Genomic DNA, 21,374 nt, shown 5'->3' with positions numbered 1-21,374 from the left:
ATTAACGCATAACTTCGTTATGAGCTTTGAGACTATGCCGGTCGTAACGTCGTTCATTTAAACCGTGTAGGTACCTATATTATACCTTCTACTTTCTTTGCAAGCTGGTATAATTTATTAGGGCAAAGATAATAATTATTATTTATTATGATGCTGTTAAGAAAACCACCTTACAGCATGGTTGACCTGTTTTATTTATCGACGTGACCCGGCTTAAAAATTACACCGTATACCAAAGCTTTGGCGTATAAATAAGTTCATGTTAGCTTATAAATTAATCCATACTAATATTATAAATACGAAAGTGTGTCTATCTGTCTGTTTGCCCGCCGGTCCGTCTGTCTGCTAGCCTTTCACGGCCCATTCGTTCAACCGATTTTGACAGCTTGCATCCCGGGGAAGGACATAGGCTATATTTATCCAAGAGTTCCCACGGGATTTATAAAAACCTAAAACCACACGGACGAAGTCGCGGTCATCATCTAGTATAGAATATAGATATTATACCTACTTCTAAAAGTCGATGTACATTATTTTCTGCCGCGTACTGTTGGAGACCGCGTATCAGCAAGCGCAGTGTGGGACGACCTCCAACCCGCTGGACTGACGACCTTAAGAAGATAGCGGGAAGTGGGTGGATGAGGAAGGCGGAGGATCGTGTGTGGTGGCGTGCTCTTGGGAAGGCCTATGTCCAGCAGTGGACTGTGATCAGCATGTTGCTCATCCGATTCGATCTGATCCTAATAAACACTACATCCTACCTGTATAGCTACGTATTATAATACGTAGTGTATTTGGATGACATGTAAGTATGTTTCCAGTCTAATTCGCAGACTTCATACACTGAAACGTCTCTGAATCTACGTAGATAACTCTGTTGTGGTACTTAGGTAATTATTTCGAACAATAGATCGTTAAGATCAATGTAACTATTCCTTTGTTTCTTTTTAAAAAGCCATTTGTGACGTAAGTACCTACCTAATGATAGTAACGATAAGAAAACCGTCGTACCTACCTTTACATTTTTGTTTATCTCACTTGATTCCAACATGGAGTTATTCAGGGGGCGGACAAACAAATTCCTGAAAGGCTCGCAACGCATTGGCGGTTTTTCTGGTGCTGCAAATGTTCTTGGGCGGCGCGGCGGTAATCACTTTACATCAGTCATTGACCCCGCCTGCTCGTTTGCTCGCTATTTTTGTTTTAAAAAAATCTTGAGGCCTAGACCCTGAATTTGCTGGAAGTAAAGCAGGTTTAGTGAAACACAAAATATTCACAAAATCATTTTTAATATTCATAGAAGAAATCGCAAGTCGGATCACATAGGAAGTGGTACAGGCAGGATATCACATTTAACATTTATTTATTAACTTACAACTTACATTGACTTAGATCGATTCACACAATTATTCGTACCTACTGCAATCGCTAATATACACGAGACGGCAATAGCTTAGAGGGACGTCACAATAAACGCGCGCGTACGTGAGTTCCATTTGTACGAGTACCTAATACAACTATAAAGCACGTAAGATCGGTTTCAAATTAGCTTTTTTGCGCGTATATAAGATCTCTCCTTTTGAATTAGTCACACGTGCATCTCGTACGAGCGTAGTCGGTAAGCCCTAGACGTGCTTATAAGTTCATACTTAAACGTTGCGTCGTACGAGCCGCGAAAGACGCCAACTGCTACCTACTGCTGAAATGCTATTAAAGTTGACTCACTGCACTGGTTCGAGTGAACACGCCGCAAGGAACGCGTGTGATATTAACACAGACCACCGCCGAATAGCCGGACACCCCTGATCGCCAAGCTTAGGCAGTTGCTTAGCATAAAAATCGGCCCACGCCCGTTCGGTACCCTCATTCCGCACATTGTCTTGATTACGTGACTTTTGAGGCCACCAATCACTACAAAGCATCTCCCCTGTCCCCCACCAACATTTTACGATTTTGTTTTCATGCAAAAATTTGTATAAGTATTATGCGTAGGTACCTTCTGTTGAGGTTGAATTCTCTGTGTTCTCAACGCAGCGGAAGTGCGTTTGCGTAATAGAAGCGTGAAATATAGCGCGCGTGAATGCGCGTAGGTACTGTATGCCAAAATGAGCGCACGTTTTAGTGCAGGGAAAAAGTCTGTAATCAGCCTTAAATGCTGAACGCAATAGCGATTCGAGGTGACGCGACGACGCGACAGACTCGTAATTTTCCCTTTCATAAAGTTTCTTGAAGAGTACCTAAGTAGATACTTGAAAGTACTTCCTATAGATCTCAAAAGTCAAACTGAGAGTTTGAAACGAGATATTACATCATATCTACACTTATTACGTGTTTAAGAAACGTGAAGGTACCTAAGTATAGTACGCGACAGGTTGAGATATGGTAATCGTCACCCGCGCTCGACCGCACCAGGTTAGCGCGGGGGCTGTGCGGGTGTGCGTTCCCTCCCCGATTGTTATCTCAACCTGTCGCGTACTGTACCAACCCCTACCTAGCTACTTCCTCGCCATATTTTTTCACGCATTTGAACTAAGAAAAAGTAAAATTTTTGTGCAGCTGTCATTGTACGAATTTTCAACAAGAAGATTCGATTTATTGTGGCTTTCAAACGATCTCAAGGACTGTTGGCACGAAAATGTGTGAATAGAGCTCTAATTTTATACACCTGCATACCTCAATTATTCAAAATATTGCATTATTTTGACACTAAAATCATTTTAATACATTGATACATGTTTTCTTTATTAAGACACTCGAATAATATTAATATTATTAAAAGCTCCCATCTTAAATTAAAAATAAAAATATTTTTAACTGTCATCTTGCAGGGTTAATCCTAAATTTTTTCACAAACAATAATTAATTATTATTAATTTTAGTATTTACAAAAATCTGTTCAAAATATAATTATTAATACAAAATTATTATCAAAGCTGATTTGTTAAAAAATTAAACAGGAAGATACTTAAGTAGGTCGTACCTACCTAATAAAACTTTATTAAGTATTTCAAAAATATTGTTACTTTATTATTAATACTCGTAGTTACCTATTTAATTCAATTTTTGTTTTGTGCAATTAAAAGCGGCATAATAATTTTAAGAACAAAAAATATTTTAATTTCTAAAAGTCTTAATTTTCTACTCACTACAATTTTGATATACAATTACATTTTAATGTTATTATTATTTTATACGTTCTTGAAGTTGATCTTCTTATCTTTTTATGTGTAAAAATTTGTAGATTCGGTCATTGTAGATAGAGAAAAATTGTGGTCAATTCTTATAATTTTTGTTTTATCTATGTATGCTACGAATACAGATTAGTTTTTTATTTTTTGTAAATCTAAATAGATAAAATAATAAATTACTATTAGTACAAAAGTAAATTGTCAAATATTGTATATAGTTTAAGATATAGATTGTTTAACAGGTACATCAAAAGAGTTATTTTAATTTTTAATGATGTTTCTACTGATACAAGGAATTGGTAGATATATTTGTTGATAATAAGCGCATAATATATCTAATACATTCTAAAATTTTAGTGCTCTGTAAATAAGACTTTTTGATGTCTGGATTAAATAAATGTCAAAAATAGATATTTTTACTTTTGAGTTTACGTAAATCAAACATTTAGATATTTTTAAGTTTTAAGTGTTTTGTTCTCCTACGTAGGTACATACAGCAATTTTAAAGGCGAATAGGTACCTAGGTATAAACAAAAAAAAATGAGCATATTCAAAACTTTTGATACTGAATATAGTTATCGAGCATTAAACTTATAGAGTGTAATAGATCTACGTTATCTTATTACTAAATTTTTACATCTACTTAATATTGCCAAAATGTATAACATATTATTTTAATAATAATTTACGTCTATAAGCGTCTTCACACCGATCACATTTAACCCTATAGGTAACATTGATAAGGGAGACTCAAGGAAGACGGTATACATAAGTTATACATTACAAGACTGATGAAATCTTTAAACGTGCTCATACTCTACAATACCATGAAAGTTCCTAATATCAAATTTAATACAGGAGTGGTTTTATATTTTAAATCTATCAAATTCATAAAAAAAAATATAAGTACCGTAGGTGAGGTGAGGTATTCAGCGAATAATTTGAATTTTTATGTGACAGAACAAACTCTTGAAAAGTCGAACAAAAATTGATTTTAAGTAATTAGATAAAAATTAAATGATAATGATGCTTTTCATGTGAATAACTCTGATATTACAGTAATTTCAAAGTTTGATAAAGTATAAATACGTTTTCAAAGCTCATACAAATTCAATCTTTTAATAATAACATTGAAAAATTGTGCTACTTTTATAAGTATGTGCTTACTGATAGAGAATGCGCATATAAGGGGGTCAAATAGCCGTCTGGCCAAATAGCCGCCTCAATTTATCATACTTAATTGTAATTTAAAGTTACCGCTACTCAATAGTTACTTACATTTTTGTATACTGAATCGAGGTGGTTATTGGTCAGCTTATTATTTAACTGTCAGTACGCGCCTACCCATTTAAATGTACCCATATTTTGTTTATTATATACCTACTAGCAATGTGTAATCTGTGTGTACCTGTGTATAATCCAGCATTCTACACTAACTGACGAAATATAAATAAAAAATTGTATATAATTTTATATCTACACAATGATAAATGACCTCCGTAGAGTTTCACAATAGATGGGCCTAAAAATGAACATAAGCAAGATGAAAATTATGGCTAATGCACACGTTCCGCCCACCACCAGATCGTTGAGAACTCGACACTCGTAATTGTTGACGAATATATCTGGGCCATATGGTCTAGCTTGGAAAGTAGGTCCAATTTCGAGAAAATGGTTAACTGCTGAATCTAACTCGGCTGAGCTGGATTCGGAAAACCCCGCGGCATATTATTCTAATTGGGAACCGATGGAAACAAGAATCGTCTTTTGTGAAGATCTTTGCAGGACATCTTCATTCAGCATTGGACGTCTACCGGTTGAGACGATGACAAAATGCTACCTAGTATTTTATTAATTTATTCCAATATTATTATAAACTAGCTGACCCGGCGAACTTCGTACCGCCTAACAGTCGATTACATACAATTTTTTAAATTTTTCTCTCCGCAAGAACCATCCTCGTACCTACTTCAAGAAATATAATAAAAGCTCAGCTGTTCTCGAGATTTGCGATCAGCTACACATTTAGCCAATCCGCACCTGGCCAGCGTGGTAGACTACGGCCAAACCCCTTCTCATTCCGAGAGGAGACCCGTGCTCTGTAGTGAGCCGGCAATGGGTTGATCGTGTGATGTGACACATTTAGCTATTCATTTTTATATATAGAAAGAAGATAAAATATAACTAGGTAGGTATGTTATATCTTTTCATTTTAAAACTTTTGACTAGTTTTAACTGTCCCAATGCCAATGGTAAAGAATAATTTCTACGTTATAGAATAATTATTAATGTTCATGCCAGATTTATACACAATGGTGGTTCTTCCGAAAGAATTCTATTTTCATTCAAATTACCTTTGTGGTATATAATTATGTATACATATAGGACAGGTAAAATTATACTTTTCAAGAAAATGTGTTTGTAATTATTTATCACTTTTATAATCTTTGTTAATTATTTGAAAAAACAAACCGTGCCATGTAAAATAACTCGATGCAAAAGTCATGTTAAAAGGGTTATTACTCTCGTAATTCTTTGCCAACTGCGACATAAACCTTAGGCTTAGGAGCCATCAATTATTATTATATGATTGCCGTTAGCAGTCAGGCGCTATTGGAATGGTTTGGTATCAAGTAAATATTCCATTAACGTCAATTTGATATCTGACTTACTTAAAATGAGTCTACACTACTCTCTACCAAACGACGAATATTTATAAATTTTTATATGATTATTATTATATTCTTCTTTCTTTAATTCGGAATTTTGAAGCGTTTTTTAGTTGTCTTTAGTTATATCTAATGCTAATAATATTGACTAATTTTTTTTATTTGATACTTTTCAGTTAAATATAGAGGAAATAATAATGTAGGTATTGCATATACGTATTAAACAAGATTTTTCGGTTGTTTTCAATTTTTCGTGGATTGTGCGTTGATAAACATAAATAGATAGTTACATATTTTATACAATGAAACTAAGTAGGTACATAATGAAAAATAACCATCTAATAAGTCTTCAATTTCGTAAAAAGAAATGCATTTTTAAATTTGCATCTGGTTTTGGAATGATGCTTCAGTGTAGGCAATATTGGAGAATATCAGATCATCTATAATATTCTAGTTAGTTTTGAAATTCACTGTAGTTATTTCAATATACTGTAAACTATTGTGTTCAGGTCTAAAGCGCGGGTAAGAGCGTGGCAGCGGGCGTATGCACTATTATGCAACCACGCGCGTACCTACCTATTTATTGTACGTGAGCACTACCTTATTACTTTATACGTTTAGTATTTTTATGTGAACCAAAGGAAATCAGTACAAATGTTATGTAAAGTAAAGCCGTAATTCATTAGATATGTAGCGTTAGCCGTTAGCAAGATATCTATCGATTTTTTTATAAAATTGTTTTTTTCCAGACCTCTTTCATTTAATAATTAGCTTATTACTGATCATTTTCTTTCACTTCCTGCCTAATGATATGAGGATTTTTAGCGCTTAGCAAAAGGGTTGTTCCTGGCTGTGGTGCGAGCGGCGGCTGCGGCTGTTTGCGTGCAGTTGCAAAAAGCGTCGAACATTCGAATCACGAAACCGCGAGCGCGGCCAAACCTCTTCTTTAGGTTACCTGAAACAAGAAATTTAGGTATAATTATAAAAATCGGTCAAGTACGAGTCGGACTCGCACACGATGGGTTCCGTACCATCGTACAAGCAATTATTTTTTATGTAGCCATTTTGAAATCTTTATGTTGTTATATCGGGAAAAACTTCAACTCTCGACCTGTTACGGTTCACGAGATACAACCCGCTGACAGACGGATGGACAGCAGAGGCTTAGTAATAGGGTAGGTACCGTTAGCACTTTTCGGGTACGAGAAAGCAAGAGATACTAAAATTAAGTACATTAATTCATTGAATGGCCCTACCTATTGCTGTGCTTGATGTTTTGTTCTAATAAATTTCTTAAAGATACCATGCTTATTAACCTGCCCAAACTTACAGCGCCATTGGAGCACAAAGATATTTCGACTTTCAAATAGAAAATGCTTTCTAATTGGTAAGTAAGTACATAGGCCTTTTTAAGTCCCGCGAATTGCTACGCGTGGCCGCCATTTTAGTGACGTCAGCACTAGACTGAAGTTTCGATCTGATGGTATATTTATATTTCGGCTGACGTCAAAATGACGTCATTTCGATGTTAATAAGACATGGTTCCAGCGCAATAGCAATTTGCGGGATTTATACTACATATCACGAGCATTTCTAATAAAGATCCAAAAGTAGCGAGGGTCGTAACATCCCCCTTTGAAATACTTATGCGAGCTTTTCGTGTCTACCTGCATTTTCATCATTAGGTACGGCGTAGGGCTGTCGTTTCGGAGGGTCCCTCTCATCACTCCCCTTATTGCTCAAGTCAGTACCAGGGCTGTCAACTCTGATATCCCGAATATTGGTTAAAAATTCGTGAAATAATTAAATAAAAGTAGGTGCAATATTCATTATTACACTTCTAAGAGAATAAAAATCTAAATATAGGTACCTACTATAAAAGCAAAAGCTGACTGACTAACTGACTGACTGATCTATTAACGCGCAGCTCAAACTACTCAAGGCTAAGACGTAGATCCGCTAAAAAGGATTTTTGAAAATTCGGGATAAAAGGTAGATGTCACTCTCCAAGTCTCTAACTATACCCATTGCAAAAAACCACATCTATTCGTTGCTCCGTTGCGACGTGATTGAAGGACAAACTAACAAACAAAGTATACCAAAAACCAACAAACAAACACACTTTCGCATTTATAATAAGGGTACTGATTATTTATTTTAACCTTAATTCCCTTAGATGCTACTTATCTAAAGACAATGCCCTATTGGGAAACATAAAAAAGATAACATAATTAATTAATTATTTAAGTATTAGACTTTACAACCCTAGTGGTGTGTAGGCTGTAGATTATGTGGGGGGTGTAATATCGATCCCACAACGCCAGACAAAAGCTCAGACTTGTGATCGACCGACTACTGTGGAAAATGAAAAGATACCCTTTTAGGAGTATGGCACCCTACGAGGTAGATATCTGACGATAGGTATGCCCATCTTCTCTTTTACACAACTAGGGGAGATCCGACAAATGCAACACTACTTTTCCCTCTAGTGTCTGTCTATTACTATTTTTAGGGTTCCGTACCTCTAAAGGTAAAAAGGAACCTTTGTAGGATCACTTCGTTGTCTGTCTGTCCATTTGTCCGTCTGTCCGTCGTGTCTGTCAAGAAAACCTATAAGGTACTTGCCGTTGACCTAGAATCATGAAAGGTAAAGGTAGGTAGGTAGGTCAGCACAAGTAAAGGAATAAATCCGATTTGGGATTATAAATCTTCTCTTTAAATAAAAATGAATCGCTTAATGCGTTGCTGATCGCAAATCTCGAACTGAACAGCTGAACCGATTTCGGTAATTCTTTTTCATAATATTCCTTGAAGTACGAGAATGGTTCTTACGGAGAGAAAAAATTAAAAAATTCCTGAAAAAGAATCGACTGTTTATGCAATATTCTCGTAGTCTAAATGTAACGTACGTACTTATTTTAAAAATAAAAACCGGCCAAGTGCGACTCAGGCTCCCGCACCGAGGGTTCAAAAACTATGATGCATAGAAAGAATAAAAAGCTGTTTTAGAATGCACAGATAAGGCCCTTTCTAGAGGTTAGGACGTCTATCTTCCAATCGGAGGTCGGGGGTTTGATCCCGGGCACGCACCTCTAACATTTCGGAGTTATGTGCGATTTAATCAATTATCACTTGCTTTAACGTTGAAGAAAAACACCGTGAAGAAACCTGCAAGCCTGAGAGTTCTCCATAATGTTCTCAAAGGTGTGTTAAGTCCAATCCGCACATGCCAGCGTGGTAGACTATGGCGAAAACCCTTCTCACTCTGAGAGGAGACCCGTGCTCTTTAGTGAGCCGGTGATGGGTTGATCATGATGATATTGATAGTTACGATCTGATTAATATGATAATACGGACGCGTAAAGAATTTCATTTTCACAGCCTCGACGTAATATTCACGCGGGATTTACATTTTCATGATATTATGAGGCGAGGCCATTTTGTATTCAGTATGCAAGGTTTTGTTGGGAGTTGTGACTGACATAATATCACATCATGATGTAAATTGTATATTTTTTAAGGTTTTACTTTTAGTTTCATTGTTTAAGTAAATTTTTAAGATGTTCACTTTTAGATTACTTAGTATCTTTTAGTTAGTATTTAACATTAGATATGACGTTATAAAAGAGTATAAATATATAAATAAATATTCATATATATTCCTGCGCTCATTGAGCCGGCAGGGATTAGTCGGGATGATGGCAAGAGACCTGATGGATTGACGCTGGTTCCCTGGGAACGGGGACGGGCGCTAATGTGGGACGCAACTTGCGTTGACACATTGGCCCCGTGTCATATCAGGAAGACAGCATCAAGACCGGGAGCCGCAGCAGAAACAGCTGAAAACGGCAAGCGGCGCAAGTATGCCTCTCTTATAGAGAGTTACATTTTTGTGCCGTTTGCCGTGGAGACCCTGGGGCCATGGAGTCTTAGTGCTAAAAATTTTTTACGAGACATTTCACCGCGATTAATAGCCTCAACTGGTGACAGAAGGGCTGGCTCATTTTTTGCGCAGCGGATCAGCCTAGCTGTCCAGCGCGGAAATGCAGCCAGTATTCTTGGCACCATTCCACGCGGTCATGATTTATATAGTAATTAGATAAGGCTAGCTTTAAGTTTTATTGTATTAAAAAAAAAAAAACATAACTAATAAAAAAAAAAAAAAAGAAAAAAAAAAAAGAGTATTATATATAAGATATATATATGACGTAAATTGTAAACAGTCACATGTAGATATCTACATACAAGATTTCATGTTTTTATTTGGAGATGTTGTTAAGCACATTCAATGGACGTCTAGCTAAGTATATATATTTCCTATAAAGCTAGGAAGGTATCTAGTTCTACATGTTTTCAAACTGCAAAAGTTTATCTCTGTACTAAGATGATGCCAGCAACTTCGTATTAATCTCGCGTTGTTTACTCTTTGATTTGCTGGGACCAAAAGTAGCCTATACTTATTATGTTCTTTCTTGGGATGAAAGCTATCTCTACCCCCGTCAAAATAGATTTAACCGAAATGGATGGACCGTGAGAAGCTAGCAGATACTTTCGCATAATGATAATAGTGTGTAAGTACAGAAGTGTTACAACTTACAGGTCTATTGTAAGTAGGTCCTATACCTATAGTAGGTATACCTACTTACTGACTAGGAGCACAATGGTCCTCAAGAAAATCGTTTACCGTGAGTTCTCTCGAATGGATCCGCAATTTTACAGCCTTTTCTGGTAAGTGGGTGTGAAATAATGAAAAGCTGGCCATAAAAAGTAACGTCTTTCGTCGTCATTTTTCCTCCCGTAATTTTATTGTTACGATGTCAACATCTAGGGACTTACTACCATGCTTAGGGTTATAGTAAGTCCCTAAATGTAGATGTAATAGGTAATGTTTTAAGTTTTAATATTGTTTTGACATTTTCATACACTCTGTATTCTGTAGGTAGGTAGTTATTCCCTAAACAATAGCCTTGTTTCAACAATGATGCAGTGATAAAGTGGAACGGCGAAAAGTAATACATTAATATTATCTTGCGCGACGACAGTGGTGCGACGCGATGGGGCGTCACACAAATCGCGCGCGTATGTGTGTTCGTGTGTTCCTACAGACCTTTCGCTACGCAGGAGATATTAGTTTACGCAAATACGTAAGCACTCTCTTCCTTTCACTCTCATGAAGCGACGGGTTGACAATCTGAAACGGCTGGCGAGAGATCCGGTGCAGGACCAAAGGCATATTTTGATTTGGCGATCCCCGAGGTAACGTACGGAGCAACGGACATCAGCACCACCAACTACCCAATTCTGGGCTGCTACTGAGATTCAGAGAAATCACTACTGAGTACGGGTCTCTTCAGAATGAGAAGGGTTTAGTAGTTCATATTTCAGTCGCGAGTTGTGTGTACAGTACGCGCGGCGAGAGTTTGGCTTTGACCGTTATTGCGCAGAAATCAGAAATTGGGTATCAACGGGCAATTAGTGGGGTGCGGGGCGGGTGTGTAGGCGCACGCGGTGCTCTGATTGGCGCTCCACTGCTCCAGTCGTTCCCTGCCTCTGTTTGTACAATCACGTTCACAAGTGAATTGCTATTTTCGTTAATTGTTTATTATATAAGAATCTGAATAGCACTGCTGCTAAGACTTTTTTTTAATGTTAACTTTTGTATTTAATAATTATTTTAAGTTTTCTTTTGTTTGTATGTACCAATTTTACATGTATCTTGGAATAAATAATTTTATTAAAAAACAATTATTTAGAATTTTCATCGCTGTCTCTGTAAACTTTAAAAGGAAATAAACATTTTATATAAGTAAAATAACTATCAATAGTTTTAATAAATGAAGAAGTTTATCTATTTCGTATTATTTTCTAGCATTATTACCACTGTACATGAATTTTGACCCACTCAAATATCCAACCTGGTACATAAAAAAGGAAAAGTATTGTGTGCGTGACAGTACCCATGCGCAGTAATCCCCTCCACCCGAAGGTCAAAGCCAAACTCTCGCCGCGCGATCTGTATATACGAGGCCTTTATGTAACTTATATACCCACCTAGTATTTGCTATTTACCTAACCTTTTGCTAAACATGAAGATAACTCTGTTTGACCTTCTTATCAGTACGCTTCTGTCATTGCGATAAGATGCTCGTGATAAGATTACAAAAATATTCTAATGTACCTAAAGTCACGAGTCATGACATTACGAACCAGACACAAGCAGTCTTTGATAAACTATAACGCACGTTTTACATACCTAGGTAGGTACCTACCTATCATAATAATAATATTATGTTTGCTCTATTTTGAAAATTAGACTGCCAACTGTCAACCGTTTCAACAGCCTACCTAATTATAGTTGCCTTATATTTTAATGTGTATAACGGGTACATAGACATACCACGATTAATTTGGCGTTTTTTATTTGTCGATATTTCAACCCAATTGTTGGAAAATTAATGTATACATTCTTATTTTGAACGCATTCTTGCCATAGACAAGCTTTCTACAAATGACATTTACTTTTGGTTCGGCCCCTCTCTCTTGTCTTTGGCCGCCATTCGATTTACACGTAGCTTTTTGTATTCCTCATTGTTAAATAATTAATAACGTAATTATAATGTGATTCTAATATTAAATAAGTGCATCGACCGCTTTGAAGCATTTCTGTTTTTCTTTCTTCCAAAAACACGCGACACACTACGCATAGCTGCTCTCTGCTGAACAGGTTATGGGCCCAGCACGCTTCCGCTGCGCATAGCTGCTCTCTGCTGAACACCAATTGCACGGGTCGTGGTCACGACGGGACTGCGGTGCTGCGAGAGATGAAGTTCGAGCTGTCAAGGGCAGTAGCGAACTACCCTCTTTCTTGTTCTTTTCGCTGGAACTTCACGAGCTGTCCGGCAAAATACACTAACAACGTCACTATTAACTTTCGATGTCGTACGATGCTGTCTTGGTTTGCATAATTCTACCACTGGATTCCACATACTTGCTAGTTTAAAACCATCCTCACGATTGAAATTCTGGTGTTTGCGAATTTCAATCGCTTCGCGCACTAGTCTAGGTAGGTGTATATAGTGGCGGTCTGTGGAGAGAACTCGAGGATTGTGGAGTTCAATCCAATCTTTTGCGCCTGGCTGTAGAATATGCTCCGCGATCGCAGACTACCCTATCGTATGTACCCGTTATCAACATTAAATAAGCTTAAAATTATATAGTTGCCTCGACTAATAAGAATAGGTAAGTATTCGTTTATTAAGTAAATCTTTTCAAGGTACCTACCTATACCTATAACAATTTTATTTAACATGAATTAGGTAAACGATAGGTTAACTTTAAACTACAATATTACATAGGCATTTCACCTTTTAATAGGTCAGGTCTACACATGCGTAATTCGCATAAATTAACTCGCTCATACATGCAAATTAAAACGTCGTCGTCCGTAGCTCGTAGGCGCCCCTAATACATAATTATTATACCTTAACTAGCATATTTATTCAATGCATTCTAAATCATTATATTTTTATGCTCTTTGAAAATACAATAGTGCACGCAAACGCGAATTTTGACGTAATTTTCCATAATTCGTTTGAAAGGTCGTAACTCGTACCTATCGAAGGTAGGAACGAGGTAGGTACCTACACGAAGGTCATAAATGAACTTCAATTAGATTTACATGTTGTTTTTTAAAAAAAAACTCTGTATTAGGTAATTATGACTTAATACCTACTATAATTTAATGATATAGGTACCTACCTATAGTACGCGTCAGGTCGAGATGGCAATCGGGGTATGAGGCGGGAGGACGACCCGACGACGGACGAGGACGCGAAATAGTGCGGGGCCTGTGAGGGTGTTCGAGGCGTCCCCACCCCGATTGTCATCCCGACCTGTCACGTCCTATACGTCCTTTTTTATATAATTTTGAACTGTCTAGTGAAAATGATCGTATTATCGTAAATAGATAAGTAACTGTACGTAATGTAGGCAAGATGGTTGATATGCCAGTTCAACTATTACCAAAACAACCGTTGCTCTACAGTCAGTAAAGACACTACACTTAATACAGTTGCCATATTATAACTCTACAGCTACTTAATTAAGTACCTTCAGTAACTGTTTTTTTTTTTTTTTTTTTTTTTTTATTAGATATACCAACGATAAATTGTAACAACATTCACAAATATTAAAAACATGTCACAAACAATTCCAGTCCTACTACAATCATCAATTATAGGCATATACAGCATTACGTAAGTCTCCGATTCTGTTAACAATAAGCTACCTACATTACAAACTTTTAACATTAACCACTAATTAATAAATATAATCTGATTTTGAAATCATAGTAGGTACCTACAGAGTTGAAAGATGCGAACATCTAAGTAGGTATATAGTGTGATCTCAGCTTAACATCAATTACGTTGTTAGACAGTAGGTTCATAAAATAAAGCCAATTATTGTCTATTTACGGGTACAACAACTTCCGTTGTTATGTCCTATTTGTAGAATGATTCACAAAATACAGACAAAATATCACATGCCTTGCCTATACAGTCTACACCTTAGGTTGCCAGCATGTTGTCTATGTCCTAATATAGAAAAGTCAGACTTTGCGCTATATTATTTGACCAGAAATTTGCCCAGTTAGTAAAAGAATGTATGAAGCCTACCAATCCATACATGGCCAGCGCGGTGAACTATGGCCTAAACTAAACCCTTCTCATGCTAAGAGGAGGCCCTGCTCAGTAGTGTACCGGCGATAGAGATGATGTTGATGATTAGTAACTTATTGTGATACTTATTTTTTGTACTAAAAGCCTGAAGGTATAGTTTTACAGTATGTATACAGTATTTTATTTACTGCCAAATAGAACTAGGCCATAATTATTATAATGTAATTTACTTAGGTGCCTAGTAAGGAATACAGTCAGAGAAATAATGTAAATTTTCTTAAGCATAATAGTTACTTCATATAATATTATATTATACTCACCCGTTCCCGAGTCTTGTGATTCCTGAAACAATCAAAAGAGCGAATTAAATATATCATTTGATTACCACGCTTAAATTAGGTAGGTATTATAATATAAATGCTGTAGCTAACAATTCATAAAAAAATGCTGCGATGAATAAAGTAATTTAGTAATTTTTGTAAATATTCTAGATACCTACCTAGTAGGTACCTACTTACTTGCTTAAGAAAATGTTTTTTACCTACTTATCTATCGCCTAGTAATGAATTCATGTTTTAAAGTGTTTTTAATAAGATTCAATTAATGAGGTAAGTACGGTAAGAAAATCAAACAGGTTTTATATGAATTAAAAAAAATGAAAAATACAGTTTGTCTAAGAATGTAGGTACGATACTTAGTGGGTATGGTTTGCACGCATATGTTACGCGATAGGTATTTTTTTGGTACTTTTTCTGTTGCTTTCGTGCTCGTTTCACCAAGCGTAGCACAATCTAAAGTAAATACTAAATAGGCACCCGCTCACTGCTGTACCAATGCGTTTAATGAAAACTGCCATACTCCTTCCCGCTTCCATCTTAGAGTGCATCGTCACTTCCCACCAGCTGAGATTGCAGTCAATGGCTAACTTGTATCGGAATATGAAAAAAGGTAACTTTTGATTAAGTAGCCAGGCCTCGTAAAGAAATAAGATTAAGTATCATTCACCACAAATAGAAAAGAATCCAATAGATTTCTTCTATTGAATAAAGGGATAATTACAGCTTGTCTGGGGGATTAGGGCAAATTCGCGTCGTCGATCAATCGCTCTATCGACTTATCTAGGGTTGCCTCTTACAAATTCTTCAACTACGAGACACAAATGGCTACTTTCCAACTTATGTCCGGAAAAAGAGGGTTGTTAGAAATAGGAATACGGCTGAAAACGTCTCAAGTGGCCATCTCAGTAGGTACGTGATTCTGAACGAAGGTCGGTAAATAGTAAGTAGTACTTATGGGAAGATATTGTACTTTTTGCTAAAAAACGGTTTTTAAGTGTTTTCCGATGAGCCCCGTAAGTAAGTAAGTTCCTCACTTTAATTTTAGTCACACTCCATAAATGGTAGGTACCTACAACAATGGTGCACATTTTAGCAAAACTTCAAATGAGCAAACTTATCAATAATTGCTCAACATGCGCTTGTTAGCTTCACGTACTCACTAGCTCTACCTAAGTTGGAACTATTATAATGAACAATATTGAGATGGTAGCCCTAATTTAAAATTAGAAGGATATGTTCCAATTTTATTTCGAGCAAGGTTTGAGTTCTGTTCAAACCGGAGTTATAAACAAAACTTGGTTGACAACCTAAATAATTGTGCTATCCAGTGATGTGGTTATCTCATAACTCTATGGTGCTATCTGAAATTAATACCTACTTGCTTTGTAATTTCATCATACTGAAATATTACCTCCTTGTTAGTAATTAGTATTACTCAATATTACTATTTAATGTTGTTATACCTTGGAAAACGTCACTGTTAGGGTTCCGTACCTCAAAAGGAAAAACGGAACCCTTATAGGATTACTTTGTTGTCTGTCTGTCTGTCGGTCTGTCAAGAAACCTACAGGGTACCTACTTCCCGTTGACCTAGAATCATGAAATTTGGCAGGTAGGTAGGTCTTATAGTAGACATTCGGGGGAAAATCTGAAAACCGCGAACTTGTCGTTACATCACACAAAAAAAATTAATTTGTGATCATGAACTAATAATAATTAGTATTTTCAATTTTCGAAGTAAGATAACTAGATATATCAAGTGCGGTATAATATGAAAGGTATTTACCTGTGCAGTCTAAAACAGATTTTTATTTTTGTATGCGTCATAGTTTTTGAATTATCGTGCAAAATGTCGAAAAAATACGACTTTAGTACGGAACCCTCGACTCGCACTTGGCCGGTTTTTTCATTCTGAAATTGCAGAAGATAGGTAGGTACCTACGATCATAAGATATAGGTTATGATAGTTTATTATAGGATAATAATTATGTTACGAATAACGATATGAAGGGCCGGCGGACGCATTAGACCGTGCAAAATGGAGGTGACTTAGCAGAAAAGCACTCTGTGGGATAGATAGCTATAACTATAATCTACCTAGTACCTACATAACGCAAACCGGGATAAACACTATTGAATATTGAAGTAGAGGAAAGTCACATGTTTTTGTGACGTTCGACTTTTTTCAATTAAGTAGGTAGTTGGGTAGGCACGTACCTCTGAACCACACCCCGAGTTTAATTATATTAGTAAACATTGAGCAGTTTGTATGACAATAAAACCTAATCAATTTCCAATACCGTTTAATTGGTTTACGGAGCAAAGTTTATAAATGAAGCTATAAAGAGCTTCGACTGAACCAATTTAGGTACCAGACCACGAACGAACTTTATTAATTTTCTAGTTACGAATATGAATTTTCGGTATAATATTATGTAGCATATACCTAGAGTAGAGTACGCGTCAGTAGGTATAATGTACAAAATAATGTACACCGGCCTTTAGAATGACATTTCGTCTTTGTAGAGCGTTGCCTCTGTCACTCATACCTATATTATGACGTTTTGTCGGTCGCAACGACAGAGACAATGCTCTACAAATCCGCTATCTCCTTCTAAAAGTCGATGTATGTAGTTACTTACATTATTTTCTGTCGCTACTGTACCTACTGTATTTTAACCACAAAATATACCGAATAAAACTGTTAGCTGTGTAAAACAAACAAAAATGTTTTGGTTTTTCTTTCACGGTTTGTTGCGATGCCAATGTCTAGCTCGGAAATGAAACATATTTGTATACACCGAAAATATTTTGTTCATAATTATGTACGGAATCCTAAAAGAGCGAGGTCTGACTCTAACTTGGCCAAGCTTTTTTTAAATTCTTCCTTGGAGTGGTCGTGTTATTTTACTATTAGGTACATATCTAAGTGTTTTATGACTTCAGTGTTCAGCCCACGCCCTCAAATGTAGAGTCAGCAATATCGATCAAACCATGCACTATCTCTCTTGCCTATATTTCAAATATTTATCAGATAAAGAAAAGCCGATCACTGTCTAATCTCAGAAATATTGCCCTGTATAGCTTTTATCAAAATATAATTAATCTATGTAGCTATATAACTACCTACTTAATTACAATTCAATCCATCAGCCTGTTTTCGTACACTACTGGACATAGGCCTTCCCAAGAGCGCGCCACTACACACGATCCTCCGCCTTCCTCATCCACTTACTTCCCGCTACCTTCAAGTTAGTCAGTCAGCGGGTTGGAGGTCGTCCCACACTGCGCTTGCTGATACGCGGTCTTCGCTCCAGAAAACATCTACCCCAGCGGCCATCGGTTCAGTGATTTAATTGCGCTAGTACAGTAGGCCAATGATATTAGAAGAATTTCTTCTAATATCATTGCAGTAGGCCTATTGTTACTACCAAATATTAAGACGTTTTTATTTTGCTTAATTTTTGTACGTCTATACCTGCTGAGAAAGACATACGAATTTTCAGGGAAAAATAATTTCCGTTGGTGTTTTTTTTAATACAAATAACGATCAAACCTAATGTTAAGTGATTACCGCCGCCCATGAACATTTACAGCACCACAGGAACTGCCGAAGCGTTGCCGGCCTTTCAGGAATTTGTTGGTCCGCCCCTTGAATAACCCCATGTTGTAATCTAGTGGGAACACCGCCGATGGGAGCTGATTCCACAGTTTGCATGTGCGTCGATAGAAGAATCTGTGTGCGCGAAGAGTGTGTGATCAGATTCAGAATAGCTTTTAATGAAAATATTGTTAATCTACTCGTATGTAGCTACTGGCTTAAACCAGTTTTAAAGAATATCCTTACTATCAAAATAGCCCATTATGTTTTTTAACTTTTTGTTCGTAGGTACGATATTTTTATAAATATGTATTTGGGCTATGGCTCACTCGATTGGCTTTGATTAATTAGTGTAAAGCAATCTGAATTTTATTACATGCTGAGGACGTCATACGAATTTTCAGTGAAAAATAATAATTACTTGTGTTCAGATTCAGTGGTGATGTAAAGCGCTATTTTGTGGTGCACTATCTATCTAGCTAGGTACTACATAAGTTTGAGATAAGACTTAAATTATGAGAATAGTAAGAGAGAATGTAGGTAATGAGTAAGAGATTTAGGTACCTACCATATTAATAAAAGAGATGTAGGTACCTACATAAACAATAGAGTTGTGTTGTTAAAAATATAAACTTAAGAGTTCTTAAACCTATATTAATGAATACTATGCTAGTTAATAATTAGCTACTTACGTATTTTTATTCAAGTCATGAACTTTACAATATGAAATTATAACATAGGTACAAAGTTAGATTTCAGAGCTATCATGGATGAGATATTGAATATCTTTCAAAGCAATTTCTCTATTCTCAAATCTCAATGCTCTAAAAAATGTTAAAATAGTTCCTATACAGGTTTCGTTCATTCATCTTTCATACTGCATTTTGCATGATGGACTTGTATGTTGATAGCTCCCTTGAAATCGAGATGAGCTGGGTTGTTCCCGTTGAGTCACACTCTCGTGAGTAAAACTGTGACACAACGGGGAAAAATTCCTCTTGAGTCACAGTTTGACACAAGAGGAATTTTGTTTTCCCGATGAATCACACCACTTCACACACACACACACGTATTATAAATACAGTAGTGGGTTTGTTTGATAGTTCTTTTTTTATAAAACAACGGAGCACAACGGCATGACTTGATTTTTTTGCAAGAGTGACATTTTTATTCGGGGAAAACCAAGATAAGTAATATTTATAAAAATAATATGATCCGAGCGGATGAGGTTGCAACTTGCAGACAAAAGCTAGTTTTATTTTAATAAGTATGAGAGTTGCCGTAACAAGTGAAATCGAAAAATGTGACAAGCATGCAAACAAACGTTTTTGACGAGTCGAAGATGGCATTGCTAGTCAAAGAAGCTATTTTGCATCAGCACTACTCCATTTTAAACACTTACCGCCCTATCAATTCCATATATTTGTTTATGGGGTTTCCTTATTTAATATACATTGATACTTACGAATTTGCTTTTCTCATTCTCTTTCTGTTTTAGCTCGGCCTGTTTTTTTGCCTGCTGTATGAGTTCGTCTATGAATTCGGTGGCCTGCCGAAGTTTCTCCGGATCGCTTCGGAACTCCCCTATCCTTTCATTCAGGGCTGTAGTATCGGATTCCTCCCGCATTTTGGTGCCGTAGTAAAAAAAGTCACAGGTGGTTCTATTCACAACCGCGGTAAACAGTTAAACGCCAGTCATAAAGAACTTTGAGTGTTCACAAGTTTCACAACATATCGGTTCGCGGACGTAAAATATTTTCGGAGGTCGTTAACAACGCCTTGGCGGGAACTTGAAGTAGGAGTCAGTCATACTGATTTTCTTTCAGTCAACAAATAATGCGTGTATGGAGTACAATGAAACCGGAGGTACTGACCGGCTGGGCTGTGTTTTGCTCATGCGCTCAGGAGCGCTGTTGTAGGTACAGTCGGCGTGAGATGATGAAAAGGCACAAATATACAATGCTGCTATAGGTATTTGAAATGCTGCTAGTCCAAGATATTTCATTGATACAAAGATATTAAGTAGGTATATTTATTGATTGATACAGATGTGATGACAACTTTATTATTTTTAAAAGATAAATAATAAATATGTAGGTACCTAATATTATTCTAAACTAGCTGATGCCCGCGACTTTGTCCGCGTGGAATTAGGTTTTTTCAAAAATCCCGTGGGAACTCTTTGATTTTCCGGAATAAAAAGTAGCCTATGTCCTTCCCCGGTATGCAAGCTATAATTATGTGTACCGAATTTCGTCGAAATCGGTTGAACGGATGGGCTGTGAAAGACAGACACACTTTCGCATTTATAATATTAGTATGGAAGTATGGATTAAACCAACTGGATTTGGTCACGCCTTATAGATACTTATATTGCGCGACAGGTCGAATACCTACTACGAGAAAACTTATATATAACTAGCCGATGCCCGCAACTTTGTTCACGAATTCTTTGGTTTTCCGGGATAAAAGTAGCCTATGTCACTCTCCAGGTCTTTAACTATACCTACCTACCCATGCAAAAAAACACGTCGATCCGTTGCGCCGTTGCGACGTGATTGAAGAACAAACGACACACACTTTCGCATTTATAATAAGGGAACTGATTTTAAAAACTCGTAAAATCTGAAGACGAAAGACTTTATAATCAGTGTACATACTTTCCATCCTCACTGTGCGCTGAAACATGGACACTAACAAAGGGCTTGATCCGACCAATCAGGATGATTTATATGCTAGACCGTGCTGGACCTGAGCCGTGCCGCGTCCGAGACACCAGATTGGGAATTTGTATGAGATCACATCAGACCATGCCGTGTTCGAGTCATCCGAGCCTCGTCTGTGTTACATTTCTTCATACAAAATTGCAATCCGTGAACGTGGATCGTCTACGCGTCGGA

At 36.7% G+C, this 21,374-nt stretch overlaps 1 protein-coding gene across 1 annotated transcript; it reads right to left on the bottom strand.

Moving 5' to 3' along the window:
* Positions 1-1,270: 1,270 nt before the first annotated feature.
* On the bottom strand, positions 1,271-20,381 carry LOC117989859 (uncharacterized). The gene is made up of 3 exons (XM_034977263.2): positions 19,940-20,381; positions 14,856-14,877; positions 1,271-6,812 (listed from the first exon to the last, which is right to left on the bottom strand). Exons 1-3 carry the CDS (start codon positions 20,099-20,101, stop codon positions 6,679-6,681), a joined length of 318 nt encoding a protein of 105 aa, XP_034833154.1. The 5' UTR covers positions 20,102-20,381; the 3' UTR covers positions 1,271-6,678.
* Positions 20,382-21,374: the final 993 nt, after the last annotated feature.

The sequence above is a fragment of the Maniola hyperantus genome, chromosome 17, assembly GCF_902806685.2.
Source record: "Maniola hyperantus chromosome 17, iAphHyp1.2, whole genome shotgun sequence".
Lineage (NCBI taxonomy): Eukaryota > Metazoa > Arthropoda > Insecta > Lepidoptera > Nymphalidae > Maniola > Maniola hyperantus.
This window is presented reverse-complemented; position numbering and strand designations above follow the sequence as displayed.